The sequence below is a fragment of the Dipodomys merriami genome, unplaced genomic scaffold (genome assembly GCF_024711535.1).
Source record: "Dipodomys merriami isolate MVZ:Mamm:240054 unplaced genomic scaffold, mDipMer1.0.p SCAF_42, whole genome shotgun sequence".
NCBI classification, from domain to species: Eukaryota; Metazoa; Chordata; class Mammalia; order Rodentia; family Heteromyidae; genus Dipodomys; species Dipodomys merriami.
Genome location: NW_027205826.1, coordinates 481,198 through 498,262, shown reverse-complemented (window position 1 = coordinate 498,262; position 17,065 = coordinate 481,198). Strand labels below are relative to the sequence as shown.

The window sequence follows — 17,065 nt, the reverse complement described above, 5'->3', positions numbered from 1 at the left end:
AATGGAACCCAGGGCCTCATGCATGCGAGGCAAGCACTCTACCCCTGAGCCGCCTTCCCAGCCCCCATTTTGAGGGCAGTTTTAACGCAGACAGCAGGGCGGAGTTCCGTTTTGTCTCCTCCAGTTGATTGGCCTCGTGGAACCTGCATGTTCCCTGGGGGCTGGCGCTTCTGGGGCTAGTTCTGAGGGCTTTGGTGCATGCAGGGGTGTGACTGCATGGGGGGGGTCGCCCCACAATCGCCACCTGTTGGCCTGTTGCCGAAGTGTTCACTGTTCCCCCAGAATGAGCGGTTTGCTTGAGCAGCATCCACCGGATGTTGCCTGTCCCATGATCCCCGAGGGCTGCCCGTGGCCCCCTGTGTACGGCAGCTTCCCACCTCTGTCCCCGAGTCTGGGGTCTGACAGGCTCTTCCCGCTCTCCCACTCAGGCCAGACAGACAGCCTTGCTTTCAGGCCACAGAGGAAAGCAGGCAGCCTGGAAGGCACAAGGCTGGAGACTGCCTTGGTGATGCGGCCTACAGCCTCTGTCCATCCAGCCCCGCCCATCCCAGCCTCCGTCCCGCAGCGGTGCAGGAGGTAGCAGGGGAGGGTGCTTTGTTCTCTGTATAAAGGGAGTGTTTGGTGGGCAGATGTGGGGTACAGAGAGACACATCACAGCTGTGGCCTCAAGACTTAGTGCTCATACCTCCACCCTCTGCTGATTCCCTTGTGGTGGCTTCTGTGTGTGTGTGTGTGTGTGTGTGTGTGTGTGTGTGTGTGTGTGTGTGTGTGTGTGTGTGTGTGTGTGTATAGGTGTTTATCTGTGCATGTACCAGTACCAGAGCTTGAACTCAGAGCCTTGAGCTCTTGGTTGGCTTTTTTTACTCAAGGCAGTGACTTTTTTGTGTGTGTGTGCCAGTCCTGGGGCTTGAACTCAGGGCCTGGGAATGTCCCTGAGCTTCTTTTGCTCAAAGCTGCCACAGCACCACTTCTGTGTATGTGGTGCTGAGGAATGGAACCCAGGGCTTCATGCATGTTAGGCAAGCGCTCTACCATTGAGCCACCTTCTCAGCCCAGCAGTGGCTTTTTGATGGTTCATTGGAGACAAGAGTCTCCCAGACTTGTCTTCCTAGACTGGCTTTGAACCTCAGTCCTTAGATCTCAGCCTCTTGAGTAGCTAGCCTCACCGATATGAGCCATGGGTGCCAGGGCATCTTGGTAGATGTGATGCTGTGTGGCCTCTCCCTCCCTGATAGGCAACCCACGGCCCTCCATCCTTCCTTGTGTTGGATTCGGCTGTGTGGGGTGGACAGTTTGGACACGCACACACACACACCCTCACCCTCAATTTGCCAAAAACCTGTCCAATCATTTCTGTAGGAATCATTTTATTGAAATAGAAAAGGCAGTCAGTGTTCATCTGGGTGAAAGTCTCCTCCCTCGGCCACAGCTGGCCTGTGAGTGTCCACCTTAGGGCGCTGGCTGGTCAGGGGGAACCAGTCCTCAGTGTCTGCCTGAGTGAGTCAGCATCTTGGGCAATGCTGATTGATAGTCCTGCGAAGGACGTTGACAGACAGCAGACTGAAGCCAGGCATCACCACAGCTGCGTGAGGACAGGCAGAGAACTCGGGCCCTGTGGGCTTTTGCTCCTGTGGGCACTACAGGAAAATGTCCACAGTCAGGGTACCACGTGGGGCTCCTGAAGGGAGGCACCCTGGAACTTGTCGGCCACTGTTGTGTAAGACCTCGAACCATGCTTCAGGCTTGGCCTGCGGAGTCGGTGGTTTGCTGGGGAAAGCTAGCCACAATGCAGGGGACAGTGGCCGCTTTGTCCGCTGAAAAAGTTCAGTTTGTCCAAGGTGCGTCCTTTCCCACAGTCAGCTCCTCTCTCTCCAGTCTGAGGCTTCCTCTCAGTTAGACCCCTGGCTGGCCCTGGCCTTTGAACTCGGCTCCCCCAAGCAGCCCGTTCCTAGGGACCAGAGAATCACATGCTGTGACCAGGGAGTCCTGGTACCGGAGGGGGAGGGCTGGGAGGGGAAGACACATTCAGGAACATTCGAAGAACACTCTGCTATCTTCCCAGGCCTTCTATGGTGATCTCAGTGGGATTTGTTTTTGTGCTGGAGCTGTGTGGCGGGCCTGGTAAGCGGGAGGAAACCAGGCTTGCGAAAGCTTAATCTTGACAAATAAAACCAGAATGGCAAGCCAGATACTGGGACTTGAACTTGGAGCTTTGCATTCTTGGTCCCCCCCCCCCCCAGGGCTGTAGCCTTTGAGTCACGTCTCCACTTTGGTGTTTTGCCAATGAATTGGCAATTTCCTTCCTCCCGGTCCTTCAGGACCCCTGTCCCCACGAGTCTGCCCAAGGGCACACTCCAGGCCCTGCCCAAACATCTTTATTGTGGGGACAGTGACAGGGTTTACGCAGTCAGGACCAGGTGACAACCTGAATCCTCAGCCCTTGGGACCATGAGCCCTGGTCACCCAGACAAACCCAGGGACTCCCGTGGGCTCTCCTTCCTTGGCTGGGAGTGTGTGTCCCATGTCCCCAGGGGGTTAAGGTCAGATCCCCAAGACCCAGTTTTGAGATTCCCTCCCAAGGCCTGTCTGCCCAGGCCTCAACTCTGAAAAGGAGCAAACACAGGAGCCCCGAGGTTTGCTCACTCCTGGCCTAGACCCCCTTGCTGTCTCCAAAGGAAGAAAAGGATGCTTTTTGTTTACATTTATTTTTTTTATCATCTCGAAGTCATTGTACAAAAGGATTTCAATTTAATGTATCAATTTTTTTTTGGTCTGTTTTGGGGCTTGAACTCAGGGCTGGGCGCTGTCCCTGAGTTTTTTCGCTCAAGGCTAGCACTCCACCACTTGGAGCCACAGGTCCACTCCCGGCTTTTTGCTAGTTAATTGGAGATAAGAGTCTCATGGACTTTCTTGCCTGGGGCTGGCTTTGAAGTGTGATCCTCAGATCTCAGCCTCCTGAGTAGCTGGGATGACAGGCGTGAGCTCCTGGTGCCCTGCTAATACATCAGTTTGCTAGTACAATGTGTCTCAATCAGTGTCACCTCTTCTGAAGATTATTCTTAACTGAAGCTTTAGCCAGGAGTGGTAGTTCATGCCTACAACCTTGGCTCTCTGAAGGCTGAGATAGGAGGATCTGGAGAGCCCAGGAATTGGAGGCCAGCCTCGGGAGGATAGTAAGAAACCATCTGAGGCCTAGCCTGACCTGTGGTCTGTGTTGTCCATGCTGTTCCCAGGCCCAGGCCTCCAGGGAGGACGCCCCGGCTCCCCGGGCATCTCCCCTCGTCCCACCCCCTCCTCTGTTCCTGCCGAGGCAAAGCCTTATAGATAGCGTTGGAGGCCGAACCCCAAACGTGGAGCAAGCACGGTCTAGAGTCTGCGGCCAGTCCTGGGTGGCTCTAGGGTTTCAACCTGTGTCTCTGAGCACTGAGTATACCCTGGGGAGGGGCCGCGGTAACAGGACAACACGCACGCGTGCCGCCCACTGCTGCTGTGGAGGTCTTGAGTGACGCAGCGATGTTTTCCTGCTTCTCTTTCTCCATCCTCCACTTCCTCATGCCAGGGAATTAAAAAATGACCCTACAGCTCCGGGCCAGGCCTCCTTGTCCTCCGCTTATCTTGCTGACCACAGGAACGGAGGAACGTTTGCACAGCAAGGATACAATCCTGGGGACTCACCCAAGGACACTGGGAAACCAAGGAGCCCAAGGCCGCCACGGGGTGCAAGCTCGCTGCGGAAGCCTGCGTTTCCCCCTCCCCTCAGGGAGGACTGCGCCTCTTTCTAAGATAGCACCTCACATGATCCTCATTTTACTTAACCTTTGTTTCCCTTTCTCCAAAACCCTGACCTTGTGATTTGGGGAGCTCTGTGGGCTGAATTTCCGATCTGTGCGCACCTGCTTCAGAGAACCAAGCGAAGGCTCAGTGTAAAGTCACACCGCTCAGAGGCCTGGCAGGGATGCCAACGCTCCATCCTTTTGTTTTGTGGTGTCCACCCTACTCTGAGATTCCCCGCTCCCCCCCCCCCCGCCCTGCTCCACAGGCCTGGCTTCAGGAACGGAGTGATTCGGGGGTGGGGGGAGAGGATGGCGTTGGGTCGGGGGACAGGACATCCAGAGTACGCAGGAGCACGGTGCTGGCTCCGTGGGCTTTGGAGCAGGGAGCCTCTGAGCTAGTTTCCCGGGACAGGGCACTTCAGAGTTGTTTATCTCACAGGTGCCAGAGCTCCCAGGCTGGTCCAGTGGCAAGGCCCAAGGGTGGTCCCGGTGAAGGGACAGGGAATCAGAAAGCCAGCAGCCCGGGGAAGATGGCAGCCGAGGTCAGGCCCAGCCCTGATTACCATTACCGCCCCCCCCCAAAAAATCTTTATGTTGCCATGGTAACACCACTCCTGTGCTGCCATCCTCCTGGCTTGGCTGCAACTGAGGCTCCACTGAAGGTGGAGGCTGGCCAATGGGAAGCAGTTACCCAGCGATCGAGGAGGGGGGACAGGGACAGAGAGCTTCTCAGGGTGACCCCGGCCCTGCCTGGCCCTCTCTGCTCCCAGGAGTGTTCCCACAGAAGGTGGGGGGCAGCCTCAACCAGGAGATGCTGTTGTCTCCTCTCCGCCATCTCCAGCGGCCGCCCCCTCTTTGTGGAGTGGTCCCTGCTCCCAACACGTGACCAGCTCCCTGGTTCCTCTGGCCCAGCTCCCAGGCCGGTGGGCAGGGCCGGGGCAGCAGACAGAGCTGGTCTGAGGAGAGGAAGTGGGGGACTCGGGGGGCATGGCAGCCTTCAGAGCTCCTGGAAGCTATCACACAGCCAGCAACCAGCCACCAGCGGCGGCCCGGAGCTCCGCGAGGCTCTGCAAGCACAGGTGGCGGCCTGGCCCTCCAGCCCGGGTGTCTGACTCGGTAGATGGGTGCCACCCCGAGGACTCGCACGGCTGGCGCGTGTCCTGCTGATGGGGCCCATGGAGGACTCTGATTGAGACAGCTGTCCCTGTGTGTCACCGCCTGCTCACTCCTTCCTTGAGTGACTCAATGGAAAGTCAGATGCCAAGTCACGCCCCCCCCCAGGTACAGACACGGACACGAGGGTGGACGGAGGTCTGGGTGGCACATACCCCATGCCGGGATCTCTTGGTGGAACCTCTGGGGTTCTTCCAGCAGCGACTTCAGCTCTAACTACATTTCCACTCTGTCCTACTTGAGAAGGTGAACTCGGCCCTGTGTGGCCGAGGTGAGGTGGGGGTCAGCTGTGCCCTGTGGGTGCATGTGGCGTTCTGTGACCCTGGGGACACGGACAGGCTCTCTCAGGTGTCATGAAGGCTACAGCCCTGGTCCCCAAGGAATGGCCTGAGGACCGACCGGTGGCCATGGTGTGACCGGCGACTAGCTAGAAAAGCAGAGGCTCGGGCCTCTTCCAGCAGGGCCCGGTGGTCCAGGGTGCAAAGGCTGAGCGTGTAGGACGAGAGTGAGAAGGAGGAGAGCGTTGCAGGCAAAGGGAAGTCATATGCAGAGAGCTTGTACGGCCCAGACGTGGGGATTGGGGCTGGCGGATGGGGGTGGGCACAGGGCAGCCCCGCCGGCCCTGGCCTCTCCACTGCAGCCAGTCAGACGGAGGACTTGCAGCTGGATGCACACTCAGAAGGAGGGCTTGTCCGTTGCCTCTCCGGTCTTGAAGTGGGGACAGCACTGGGCTCTATCCTGCGAGTGGAGACCCTAGCCAGGGAGCAGGTGGGGGCCGTGGGTGACAGCAGCGTGAGAGGGACCGTGGGGCACAGGTGATTCTCGCTAAGCCAACCCAGCGGATTCTCACTGGAGCGGGAGGGCCTGAGGATGGCCTGGGGTGAGGAGCTCAGCTAGCCGTCCAGGGGTGTGTGTGTGGGGGGTGGAGGGGGTGGGGGGGTATGGGGGGAGGCGTGGGGGTGGGAGTGGGGGGGTGGGGGTGGGGGTATGGGGGGAGGCGTGGGGGTGGGTGGGGGGAGGGGTGGGGGTGGGGGGAGGGGTGGGGGTAGGAGTGGGGGTGTGGGGGTGGGGGGGTGGGGGGAGGCGTGGGGGTGGGTGGGGGTGGGGGGGTGTGGGGGTGGGGGTATGTGTGGTGGGAGGCGTGGGGGTGGGGGGGTGGGGGTATGTGTGGGGGGAGGCATGGGGGTGGGGGTGTGGGGGGAGGCCTGGGGGGAGGTGTGGGGGTGGGGGTGTGGGGGGAGGCCTGGGGGTGGGTGTGGGGGGTAGGTGTGGGGGGGAGGCATGGGGGGAGGCGTGGGGGTGGGGGGTGGGTGTGGGGGGAGGCGTGGGGGTGGGGGGTGGGTGTGGGGGGAGGCCTGGGGGTGGGTGTGGGGGTGGGGGGGAGGTGTGGGGGGGAGGCCTGGGGGGGAGGTGTGGGGGTGGGGGTGGGGGGAGGCGTGGGGGTGGGGGTGTGGGGGGAGGCCTGGGGGTGGGTGTGGGGGGTGGGTGTGGGGGGAGGAATGGGGGGAGGCGTGGGGGTGGGGGGTGGGTGTGGGGGGAGGCCTGGGGGTGGGTGTGGGGGTGGGTGTGGGGGGGAGGAATGGGGGGAGGCGTGGGGGTGGGGGGTGGGTGTGGGGGGAGGCGTGGGGGTGGGGGTGTGGGGGGAGGCCTGGGGGTGGGGGTGGGGGTGGGTGTCGGGGGGAGGAGGTAGGTCTTCTTGTAAAGCTGGCTTGGTGGGTTCCAGATGTGTGCCCAGCTGCCCCTGAGCCCGGCCCGGCCCATGACGGACATGACGCGGGGCTGTGTGTCCCTTTGTCTGTCCCCACATCACAGCTCCCCTGGAGGGAGGGTGGCTTTGGGTGCGTGGTGAGGGTGGGGATTGGGACACAGAAGGATTCTCGAAGTGCTCGGGGAGCGCCGTTCAGGGAGGCAGAGCCTGGAGGGGTCAGGCCTCGGATGCTCAGCCCCAGCCCAACCACGCCTGGTTGTGGGGCCCCACGCCGGTCCCCAGCAAATGCAGCTGCTCTGTCCCTGAGGCGCTGGCCTTCTGAGCCCCTGGGCCTGGGCACCCTCTCCTTGGCTCTCATTAGGCCACAGCCCAACCCAGACAGCTGCTTCCTTCTGCCCGGCCTGCTTCCCGCTCACCTTTCTCTCACGGCTCCACGGCCTCAGCTGAGGAGAGCTGCTGCTCTGCCTCCTTCACGCCAGGTGACCCTGCCCCTTCTCCGGGCGTCCCCTCCCAGCCCAGCCCCAATGAACTGCTTTGAGCCCATGCTGAGCCAGAGAAAGGGCTGCTCGGCAAGACTCCCCAAGTCCGGCCTGAGCCGCCGGAGCCCGGCGCCCCCACCCCTGTCCCACTGGCCCAATTTCCTTCTCTCTCTCGCTCTCGCTCTCGCTCTCGCTCTTGCTCTCTCTCTCTCTCTCTCTCTTCTCTCTGTCTCTCTCTCTCTGTCTCTCTCTCATGCTCAGTCATTACCCAGAGCGGCTCACAGAACCAGCGTCCACTTGTTTTGCCTTTGCTGGTTTATTACCAACCATGTCAGACACACAGGAATGGCCGCAGGTTCGAGCACACAGGTAAAGGTCCGGAGGCCTCGGGGCAGAGATGCTCTTCCTGTGCAGTCTGGAATGTTCACCAGCCCGGCGACCCCCGCCCCAGCCCCGGTCCTTTGCTGTGGGGTCTGTGGGTCCAGCCTAGCACGGCCACTGGAGACGGACTCAGCTGTCCCCCCATCCTGAGGCTGCCTGGGGCGAGGCTCTGGGGCTCCCCGCGCCAGCGTAAGTGCAGGCGAGGTTGGCAGAATGCCCACCTCTGCCCCCCTCCCCCGGAAGCCCCCAAAGGTCTGAGGAGCTCAGAGCCAGACACAGGGACGAAGGGCAGCTGTGTGTTTTTCATTGTTCACGACATCCCAGCCCTGGTCCCCTGGAGCCCCCGGCGCTCTCCCCTGCGGGCCTTGGGGACTCACCCTGGGGACACTCACGGGCAGGGCGTGGGACACCAGCAACGCTGGCGGCCCGCCACCCTGCTGTTGTGTAACCTCGCGGGCTTGGCGCCACCAGCTGCGCTCACTCCTAGATCAGCTGCTGCCACATCAGACCTTTTCTGTCCAGCTCCCACGGAGGCCCAGGCCCAGCCACCTTCCTCGCAGCCGGACGGGCGGGGTGAGGGGCACCGGGGCCAGGAAGCTCCCGCATGCCCGGCCCCACGCCAGCCAGGTACGGCCTGCGTCTGATGCGGAGCTGTAAGGAAGGACAGAACTTTCTGGTATTATTATCGTTATTTTTCTCATACAGGAACTGGGGCTTGGTTTTTGTCAAGGCTGCTGTTCTACCCCTCGAGCCACACCTCCACCTCCAGCTTTTTGCTAGTTAGCTGGAGATAGGACTTTCCTGCCTGGACTGGCTTTGAACTTTGACCCTCAGATCTCCAACTCTGGAGTAGCCAGGGTGACAGGTGTGAGGCGCTGGCACCCAGCAAGGAGGAGAGCACTTTGGGGGAGCTATATGCACAGCAGGAGGGACCCACGGGGAGCTTCTTCCCCAGAGAAGCTAATGCAGGTTTTGTACCCTCCCCCCACAACACACCCTGCCAGCCCTGTCCACCCAGACTGGTAAGTGGAGGGGCGAGGAGGTCACTGCCAGGGGCTCGGCCTCCGTGGGCAGCTCTCGCGAGATGCGGTCTCCTCATAGCGCTATCCTGTCTCCAGCGAGGACCCTTCTCCCCAGCTGGATGGTATTCACACGGTGGCGGCGTAACACACTTCCTCCATGCGCGAGGTGTCCTTCCTGTGCAGAGGGGCCGCAAAGGGTCAGTCATTCCCAGCTGGCGAGGCTGGCGTTCCCGGCAGCCACCGAGGCGAGCGGAGGCTCTGATCTCCCCGGACCTCCTGGTCCAGGCCTCCTCCTCCACCGCTGGCGGGACCTCAACGTGACTTGAAAGATCTTCGTGGGCCTTGTTTTGTAATTCTGGAACGGGGAAGTGCGTCATGACGTAAAATGAAGCGTTCCAAGACTTGAGTAGAGGTTGGGTTTCTGGACAGAAAAGCCTGAGGACAGCAGGAAGAATAAAAAGCAATCGGTCATTTCAAAGTCAGTTATGGTGTAAATGTCCAAAAATATAGTGTTCCCCACCCCCACCCCCGGCCAAGGGCTCCTGTGTGGAAGTCTTGGTGCCAGGCTTTGGAGAAGTGCCCTGGTTCTGAGCACACTAACTTCAGTGACGTGTTCACCCATCGATGAATTCGTAGCCCAATGAGCCATTAGGAGTGGCGCAAGCATGCGATCTTCACTACTGAGGAGGATCGTTGTTTGAGCCAGCCTTGGGAAGAAAAATCTGTAAGACTCCTTCACCAAAATAACCAGAAAGAGTCAGGCTGGAGGCATGGCTCAAGTGGTAGAGCACCAGCCATGCAAGCAGAGCTCAGTGAGCTCAAGACCTTGAATTCAAACCCTGGTGTGAGAAAATAAATGACAACCACAAACAGGGCTCAGAGAGAAACTTGGTGAAGTACCTTTTACCACAGTGAAAGATACACTGTCCCAAGACATGCCTCAGACTGGAAAGCCACACTCGACAGAAAGTGTTCATCGTAGCTCCAAGCACATAGTACGCACTCCACTCCGTATTTACTTAAAACATGTATCCTGCGTTGTATCCAAGATAACCTAAATGTAAACAACCCTAACGCACAACAGACTGATTAACGATTGCGTAGTCGAATCATAGCGTGAATTTCTAGGCTGTCTACCAGAGTAACGGGACCAATGGCGCCGCGTTCCCTTGTGTGAAGTTGAAGACAGTGGGGAGTCATCTCCGTGGAGGGGGGTGCCTGGGGAGCGCAGAGCCCTCAGCCTTCTGCGGTGCAGCAAAGGAGAGCGTCCAGCAGCTCGCTGGGCAGGGATCACCTGGGCGTCTAAGCAAATCAAGCTCCTCGCCGCGCCAGTGGGCTCGGCTTTGTGTGTGCTACTCACCCATGGCATGGTTTCTGCACCCTAGGATCTGTCACTGCCCTGGCGGGCTGGCCTCTCCAGAGGCCCAACATGGAAAACCAGAAGCTAATGCTCGCAGGCTGTATGGAGAGGGGGCTGCTTCTGACCAGCTGGGGGAGAATCAGAGGGATTGGCACAAGCTCCAATCCCCAGCTCGCACCCAAATCACCCACCGAAAGGTCACACTTTGTATGGCTCAGATCTCACACAGAGGCAGCACAAGGGGAAGCTGAAAACTGAGCACAGTTTGATCCAGTGCATAGTAGGCTAGGAAGAAAACTTAAATAGACAGTCTTGGCTGATAGGTATCCTTTTCTGCTACCTCCATCTGTTGCCTGAAAGACAGATGTGATGGCCAGAACCCCAGCAGCCACTGGGGACCACAGTCAGCTGAGGCTGATGGTTCCAGGTGAAGACAGTGGTGATTTGCCCACCGGCAGCCCCCCTGCTTTCTTCCCCTGTTAGAATATAAGGAAAACTCCCACACGCGTCCTTGGTGTTCCATGTTTTCACAATGTGACGCTACAGCCAAACAGCGGGGGGCACAGTGCCTCCTCCAGAGAGGTCTGGCCTTGTGTGCAGGTGGAGGGCTGGGGGCGGGGCTATGGATCTGCTGGACAGGTCCGCAGCAAGCCAGACTCCCTGGGGACCGGAGACTTCCTCAGGGTGAGGCAGAGACAGGAATCCAGAAATCCTGACGTGAAGTGTGCTTTCCATCCCCACACCCCAGAAAGCCGCGATCTCGCTCCCCAGGTTCGGGAGGCTGCGGGCCATTTCCGAGGGCCATAGTTTAGAGAACGCTTCCCACACCCCCAGCACTGCAGACACCTCAGACGGCCCAGCCAGGCCAGGCGCTCAGGCCTGCAGCCTCAGCCGCTAGCCTGGGCTAGTGGGGAGGGGGGTCTGGCCACCATCTGGCTCTGGAGTCAAGTTTTCTCTGAGCCTGAGGGAGAAGGGCCGGCCCTGGCCTCTGCCTGGTCAGGCCCCGTTCCCCCTGCCCGGGCTCTGGAAAGGCCATGTTAGAATCCCCGCTGCCGTGCAGACCGTGGTGTCCAGACCCACGCCCTGGCTCAGCCCCCCATGGGTCTCCCAGCACCTCCCCACACACGCCTCTTCTGCCCCACCCTCACCCCCTGTGTGTGACTCTTACTTGTGGTCAAGCTGCCGGCTGACGCCGGCTGGTTCCAGTTCTTCACTATGAGTGTCACGCGGAGACGTGACGCTTTGTCCCTCTTCCTTGGACACCCATGCAATGGCTGGCAGAGGAGAGACCCTGCCCAGGCCGCTCCTCCTCAGCCTCCCCGGCCCAGCAGAGACCTCCCTGGTCTAAGGGGGCAGGGAACAGGGCGGCCCTGGCTACTCTGCGCCCCCCGGCCCCCCCAGCCCACTTCTCTCTTTGCAACCCTCCCCCCCACCCCAGACTGGGGCTTCCGTTTTTCTTGCCCGTTTCCCCTGCTGGCCCCCAGCTCCTTCCCACTCACCAGCACCCACACGTCTGACGTCCAAACACATCCACGCCTGGCTAAGCCCAGCACCCCTCCCTGCACAAACACACGCCGGAGAAGGGCGATGAGATTTTAATGACCGGAAGCAGCAATGGGGGTAACACAGGCTGCACCCCGGAGGTCCCCGAAAACCAGCACAAACTTTCTAGTAATTTCTGTAAGCTCAGGGAGATGGATGGGAGCAGGGGGACACCTGGTGGCTGGTGGGGGAGGTGGCTGTGGAAGGGGAGGGAGGCAGAAGGGGGGGACCCTGCGGCTCCCCGCACCTCTCCTGGCGTCCCCCCCCCACCTCGGGTCACCATCTACTCTAGGCCGGTGGAGTTGATGAGGTAGAAGGGGCGGATGACCACTTGGTAGCTGCTGAATGACCCCGAGGCACAGGGGAAGGACGAGGCTCTCCTGGAGCTGTTGGTGTCCAGGGCGCTGGGGATGGGGGCCTTGGAGCCCTGGAAGTCGGCCACGTCCACCACGAGGTCCCCGTCGCAGAGCATGAGGGCCTTGTTGTCGTAGCCGATGGTGGGGTCCCAGGCACCGGAGCGCGTGAGGCCCAGGGCCGGGAGCTCTTCGGAGGTGCAGGAGAAGCCATAGTTCCAGCAGTCTTGCATCCGTCCCAGGTAGACGAGAGACCAGGAGACCAGTTGGTTCCGGAAGAGAAAGCTGGGGTGCAGGGGGGTCTGGAAGGACTGGTAGGGAGAAGAGAGATAGCTGTATCTGTAGCCCAGTTGTTTTCTGTAGACAAATGGACCTTTGGAAGGATAGTCCCACTGGGCATGTGCGGCCCAGGAACCGTTGGTGATGGACGCGCTCCAGTTGGCGGCGGTGTAGGCGCGGGGCATGTAGGCCTCGGAGGTGAGGTTGAGGCCGTAGTGCCGGAGCAGCAGCGGCAGCGGCACCGTGTGGAACTCCAGAGCCTGCAGGATCTTGCTCTGGAACAGCACCTCGTGCCTCTGGTACAGGGGCAGCGTGAACTGCAGCTCAAAGAGGTCCTCGGGCGCCATCATGGGGAACCGGATGTGCTCCACCAGGCCCTCCACGTCCCCCAGGGAGGCGCCCTGCTCCCGGCTCCACACGTCGACGGCCTGCAGCAGGGCCAGCTCGCTGGACACGGCCAGCTCGCTCCTGGGGAGCAGGGCCTCCAGTAAGGATTGGGGGATGCTTGTCCAGACCTCGGCCTGGGTCAGGTTCTCCAAGTTCCAGGCCAGGAAATGCACGCACAGCTCCTCCAGCACGGGGTCCCCGGAGGCCTGCGCATAGGCGTAGAGATCCAGGGCCTTGTGGAAGGACGGGTCCTCGGGGAGGAAGGTGGCGAAGAGCTGTCCACAGTAGGCCTGCAGCTCGGTGGCCCCAAAGGCAGAGGCCAGCTTGTGGAAGCACTTGACGGATGACAGGGAGACCTCGATCCTCCGGGAGTAGAAGTACCTGGGGGGTGGAGGGAGGGCAGGGGAGGGGTGGAGGCAGAGACAGTGATGGCCGCCCCACAGGACAACAGCCATACCCTGGGCGTCCCCAACATGGCGGTCCACTGTGACCTCGCCACCAACCCACTGAGAACCCACCCCACATGCTGCGGTGCCAGTGCCTGCGTCTCCCCACAGTGCAAGCCCCACATCTCATGTTGGGCCATGGGGAGGGGGTGGCCACAGCGGCAGCCACTGCAGTGACCGTCACCCTGGACGTGGCTGGAGGGCGTGAGCTGGTCCTGCACAGGGCTCCGACCCTCCGTCCCGCAGCATGTCCACGCTAGACCCCTGCGGCCCTGCTGGGTTCGGGCGGGCGCCCATCCACACCGGACGGTGGGCAGCCTCTGCTTTCACTGTGTCCACCAGCCCAGGCAGAGGGCCTCCACCCCGTCCTTCCTGTATGCAGACCTTCTTCGGCCACATCCACGGGTCCCTGCTGGGGACGTCACTGCCCACTCGGGGCAGGGACAGGCCTCCACCAGCCCTCTCTAAAGAGACTATCTAAGGATGGAAGTTTGAAGCCAGCCCAGGCAGGGAAGTCCCCATGAGACTCTTATCTCCAATGAACTACGCAAAAACCGGAAGTGGCCCTGTGGCTCAAGTGGTAGAGTACTAGCCTCGAGCATAGACAAGCTCAGGGACAGTGCTTAGGCCCTGGGTTCAAGCCCTACCACTAGCCAAAAAAGAAAAAAGTTGCTGGGCATTAGTGGCTCACGCCTGTCATCCTAGCTAGTCAGGAGGCTAAGATCCAACGATTGTGATTCAAAGTCAGCCCAGGCAGGAAACTCTGTGAGACTCTTCTCTCCAATAAACCACCAGAAAACCAGAAGTGGCACTGTAGCTCAAGAGGTAGAGTGCTCGCCTTGAGCTAAAGAGCTGAGGGACAGCGCCCAGGCCCAGAGTTCAAGCCCCACGACCAACAACAACAAAAAATCTTCAAAAAAATTTCTGTTTTAGAAAACAAAGCCATGCAGTTCTCTCGTGGGGAGACACAGACAGACACCCGGACGGGGTGGACGCTCTCCTGGGGCTGCAGGCTCAGCTTCGTGCGTCTCACCTTCCTTGTCTGTAAGGGACTCTCAAGACCTGGTAGCAGCTGTGCACACAGCTCTTGTGTGTTGTGTGTGTGTGTGTGTGTGTGCGCGCGCGCGCGTGCGCACGTGTGATTGTGTTCTCGTCAGCTGCGTGCACTGCCTGGCCCCTTGTTCTGGCGGATGCTTCTGGAAGGGAGAGTGCATCTGGCTTACCTGATGAGGTCCTTCATGTAGGGCGCACACTCGGAGTCCACGCTCATGGTGACGTTCGGGCCCGGCTCCCCCCACAGGGCCTGGGCCTCGGGGTTGGCAGCCAGGATCAGCCGGTGGGCGCAGAAGTGGAGCTCTACCTGCCCCCTCACCAGGATGAACAGGTCACAGTCCTGCTGGCTGTCGAAGATCTGAGCCAGGGCTCCAGGCAGCTCCCAGGAGAGGTCGAGGACATAATCACCTCCGGTTCCTGGCAGGGACACCGGCGGCCGCGTGCCGTGAGGGCCAGGGCTCGGCCGCTTACTTACTCTGAGACCCGAAACCCCATTCTTACCCTCCTGGAAATGTCCACATGAGTACCTGCTGGCCTGCTGGTACTCAAGGGACCAGGCCCAGGCCCCCGCCCAAGCCAGGCCCCTCCTGGGTCCTCTGCTTCTGCAGAGCGGGGCTGTGGGGGCTCCGCAGCTCTCCGCTCAGACCGGCTCCCAGCTGCCCCTCACCTTGCATCCTCGAGGCCAGCAGCCACGGCCAGAGAAGCCACAGGAGCGCCATGTCTCACGTGGACGCCAAGCCTGCCGAAGAAGGAAGCGGCCCTCAGCCCTGCTCTGCTCTGTCCTTCTGTCCATCTGTCCACCCTGCCTCCCAGCTCCCAAAGGGCTGGGGCGTCAGGCGTGCCTCTCCTGAAGAGCTCGGGCTGCTGAGGGGGGTCCATGCTGAAGTCTGGAGGGTGGGGCAGGTGGGCTGGGGGAGGGGACAGGACTGGTGGGCTTTCTAGAAGTAGAAAGGAGAACTGAGAGGGCGGTTGGCTTTTCTCACCTCAAGGCTGGTGCTCTACCACTTGAGCCACACCTTCACTTGTTTGTTTTAGATGCTGGAGTTTGAACTCTGGTCTTCACACTTGCTAGGATCTGCTCTACCACTTGAGCCACGCTCCCTGTCCTCTTTGCCTTAATTATTTTCCAAGTAAGGTCTTGACCAGGGCTGGCCTCAGATCTTGATCCTTCTGCCTCCACTTCATGAATATTTAGGACGGCAGATGTGCACCACCTCACTGGCCCATTACTCCTGTTCAGTTCTTGAGGCCTCCTCCCCCTCCCCTCTTCTTCCTCCTCCTCTCCCCCCTCCTCCCCTTCATCTTCCCCTTCTTCCCCCTCCTCTTTCTCCTCTCCCCCTTCCCCTCTTCCTCTTCCTCCTCCTCCCCCTTTCCCCCTCCTCTTCTTACAGTACTGGAGATTGAATTCAGGGCCTTATGCTTGCAAAACAGGTAGGTGTTCTACCACTTAAGCCATACCTCTAGCCATTTTTGGCTTAGGTTATTTCAGGTTAGTGTCTTATTTTATATCCTGGTTGGCCTGGGCTGAGATCCTGCTATTTACACGTCCCCTTGTCTCTGGAATGACAGGTGCGTATCAACATATCCAGCTACTGTGTTGCCTGCCTGGGATCACAGGTGTGAGCTACTGTGCTCAGCCATTAAATGAGACGGAGTCTCTCAAACTTTTCTTCCCGGACTGGCCTTAAACTGTGGTTTTCTCCTTCCTGCCCCTGCTCTGTCTCCACCCCCCCAGGTAGTGAGTACCACACGGCGGGTGCTTGCTTCTTGACTTCTAGCCTGGTTCATGCTGCTCAGCGTGAGGAGCCGGGGCCGCATGCATAGAATGGCAGGAAGCATGGAATCGAAACTCCTCATCCTTCTGTACTGGAACCAGGGGTCCCTGCCACTGCCCCTCTCCAGTACAGCTGCCCTGGGACTTACTGTGACCCCTGGGAAAGAACCCTACTTCACAAACAAAGGAGCTCAAGCGGAGAAGTTAGTCTGCTCCCCATTGCACGGCTTGAGAGCCCGGGGGGGCCTTCCTTCCACAGCCTTCATGGAGGCTGGGGGTGTCAGGACACTCCACGCCTGCTCTGAGACCATCTCAGCGTTCTCACAGGGGTGCTGTGTCCTGGGAAACCTCAGTTAGTCCCAGAGGGGCCAGGGCAAGTGAGCGCTGTGGTCACCAGCTTTGTTTATCCTGGGACTGGGGCCCAACCCCTGGCCCGGGTCGGATGTAGCTGAGCTCTGGATGGTGGCTGACTCCTACCCAGGGAGGTTGGGACAAGGATTCCTGTGCCGGCATTCATGGCACCTTTGTGCAAATTAGGAAAAGGAGTTCTGCATTCAGACATGCTCAGACCTGGGCTGGAATGTACAGACCCAAGAGAGGGCCGAGGGCCGAACTCCAACTAGCTCGCCCCTCTGGGTGGGCCTCTGCGTGGTGTAGAGCCTGCCCAACTGCTGGCAGAGGCCTGAGGCCTAACAGAGATGGTTCCCAGACTCAGGGGCTCCGGACCCCCACCCCCTGCAGGCATGGGTGTAAACAGGAAGGTGCCCCTCCCCCGTGACACTGCCTTCCCACCTGAGAGCCAGAGGCGGAGCTCACCTGCCGAGTGCCGCTGGGGCTGCAGTCCTCCAGGGATGGACTGTGCTGGGCTGGTCCCAGGAAATGCTCAGAAAGCCCCGTCTAGTTTCGATTTGCAGAAACCACATGACCAGACCTTCTTCTGGGGTTGGCTGCAGACAAGAGACCTTGGGCCCACTTCTTTCTCAGAAGTGGGGCCAGAAGGGAAGATGGGAGCAGCAGGCGCTGAGGAGCTGCGGCTCTGGGACAGCCGGCACTGGCAGCCTGACCGGCGGCTCTGGGTGCTGACCCAGCCCTCCAGGTGTCTCCCGGGGCTAACGCACCGGCTAGTGCCTAAGTTCAACTGCAAGCAGTTCATGGAGCCCTGGACATGGAGGGAATCCTGTCCAGATGCTGGGTGACTCCGACTCCTTCCAGGGGCGGGGAGGCCTGAGCCCTGGGGACAAGGTGCCCAGGGAGGCTGCGAACCTGGCCCGTCACGCTCCACGTGTTCTCTCCTGACGGTCCCTACAGCGCATGCACGCAGCCGGCCAGTGGACG

General features: G+C 60.3%; 1 protein-coding gene across 2 annotated transcripts; it reads right to left on the bottom strand.

The window, feature by feature from the left end:
• Positions 1-11,475: 11,475 nt before the first annotated feature.
• Positions 11,476-16,644, bottom strand: Lgals3bp (galectin 3 binding protein). Of its 2 annotated transcripts, none has more exons than XM_069992855.1 (4): positions 16,547-16,644; positions 14,624-14,695; positions 14,127-14,373; positions 11,476-12,838 (listed from the first exon to the last, which is right to left on the bottom strand). In XM_069992855.1, the coding sequence occupies exons 2-4, from the start codon at positions 14,673-14,675 to the stop codon at positions 11,722-11,724; spliced, it is 1,416 nt and encodes a 471-aa protein (XP_069848956.1). In that variant the 5' UTR covers positions 14,676-14,695; positions 16,547-16,644; the 3' UTR covers positions 11,476-11,721. The 2 variants fall into 2 exon arrangements, with proteins under 2 accessions (XP_069848956.1, XP_069848957.1); XM_069992856.1 differs by having other exon boundaries at positions 16,523-16,589.
• Positions 16,645-17,065: the final 421 nt, after the last annotated feature.

What these genes read in the sequence shown, in the direction of transcription:
- Lgals3bp (XM_069992855.1), bottom strand. Translation starts at nt 14,675, where the DNA reads ATGGCGCTCCTGTGGCTTCTCTGGCCGTGGCTGCTGGCCTCGAGGATG. An exon ending in GCTGGCCTCGAGGATGCAAG is followed by an intron (nt 14,374 to 14,623) that starts GTGAGGGGCAGC and finishes TGTCCCTGCCAG; the next exon opens with GAACCGGAGGTGATTATGTC. An exon ending in TACATGAAGGACCTCATCAG is followed by an intron (nt 12,839 to 14,126) that starts GTAAGCCAGATG and finishes TCCACCCCCCAG; the next exon opens with GTACTTCTACTCCCGGAGGA.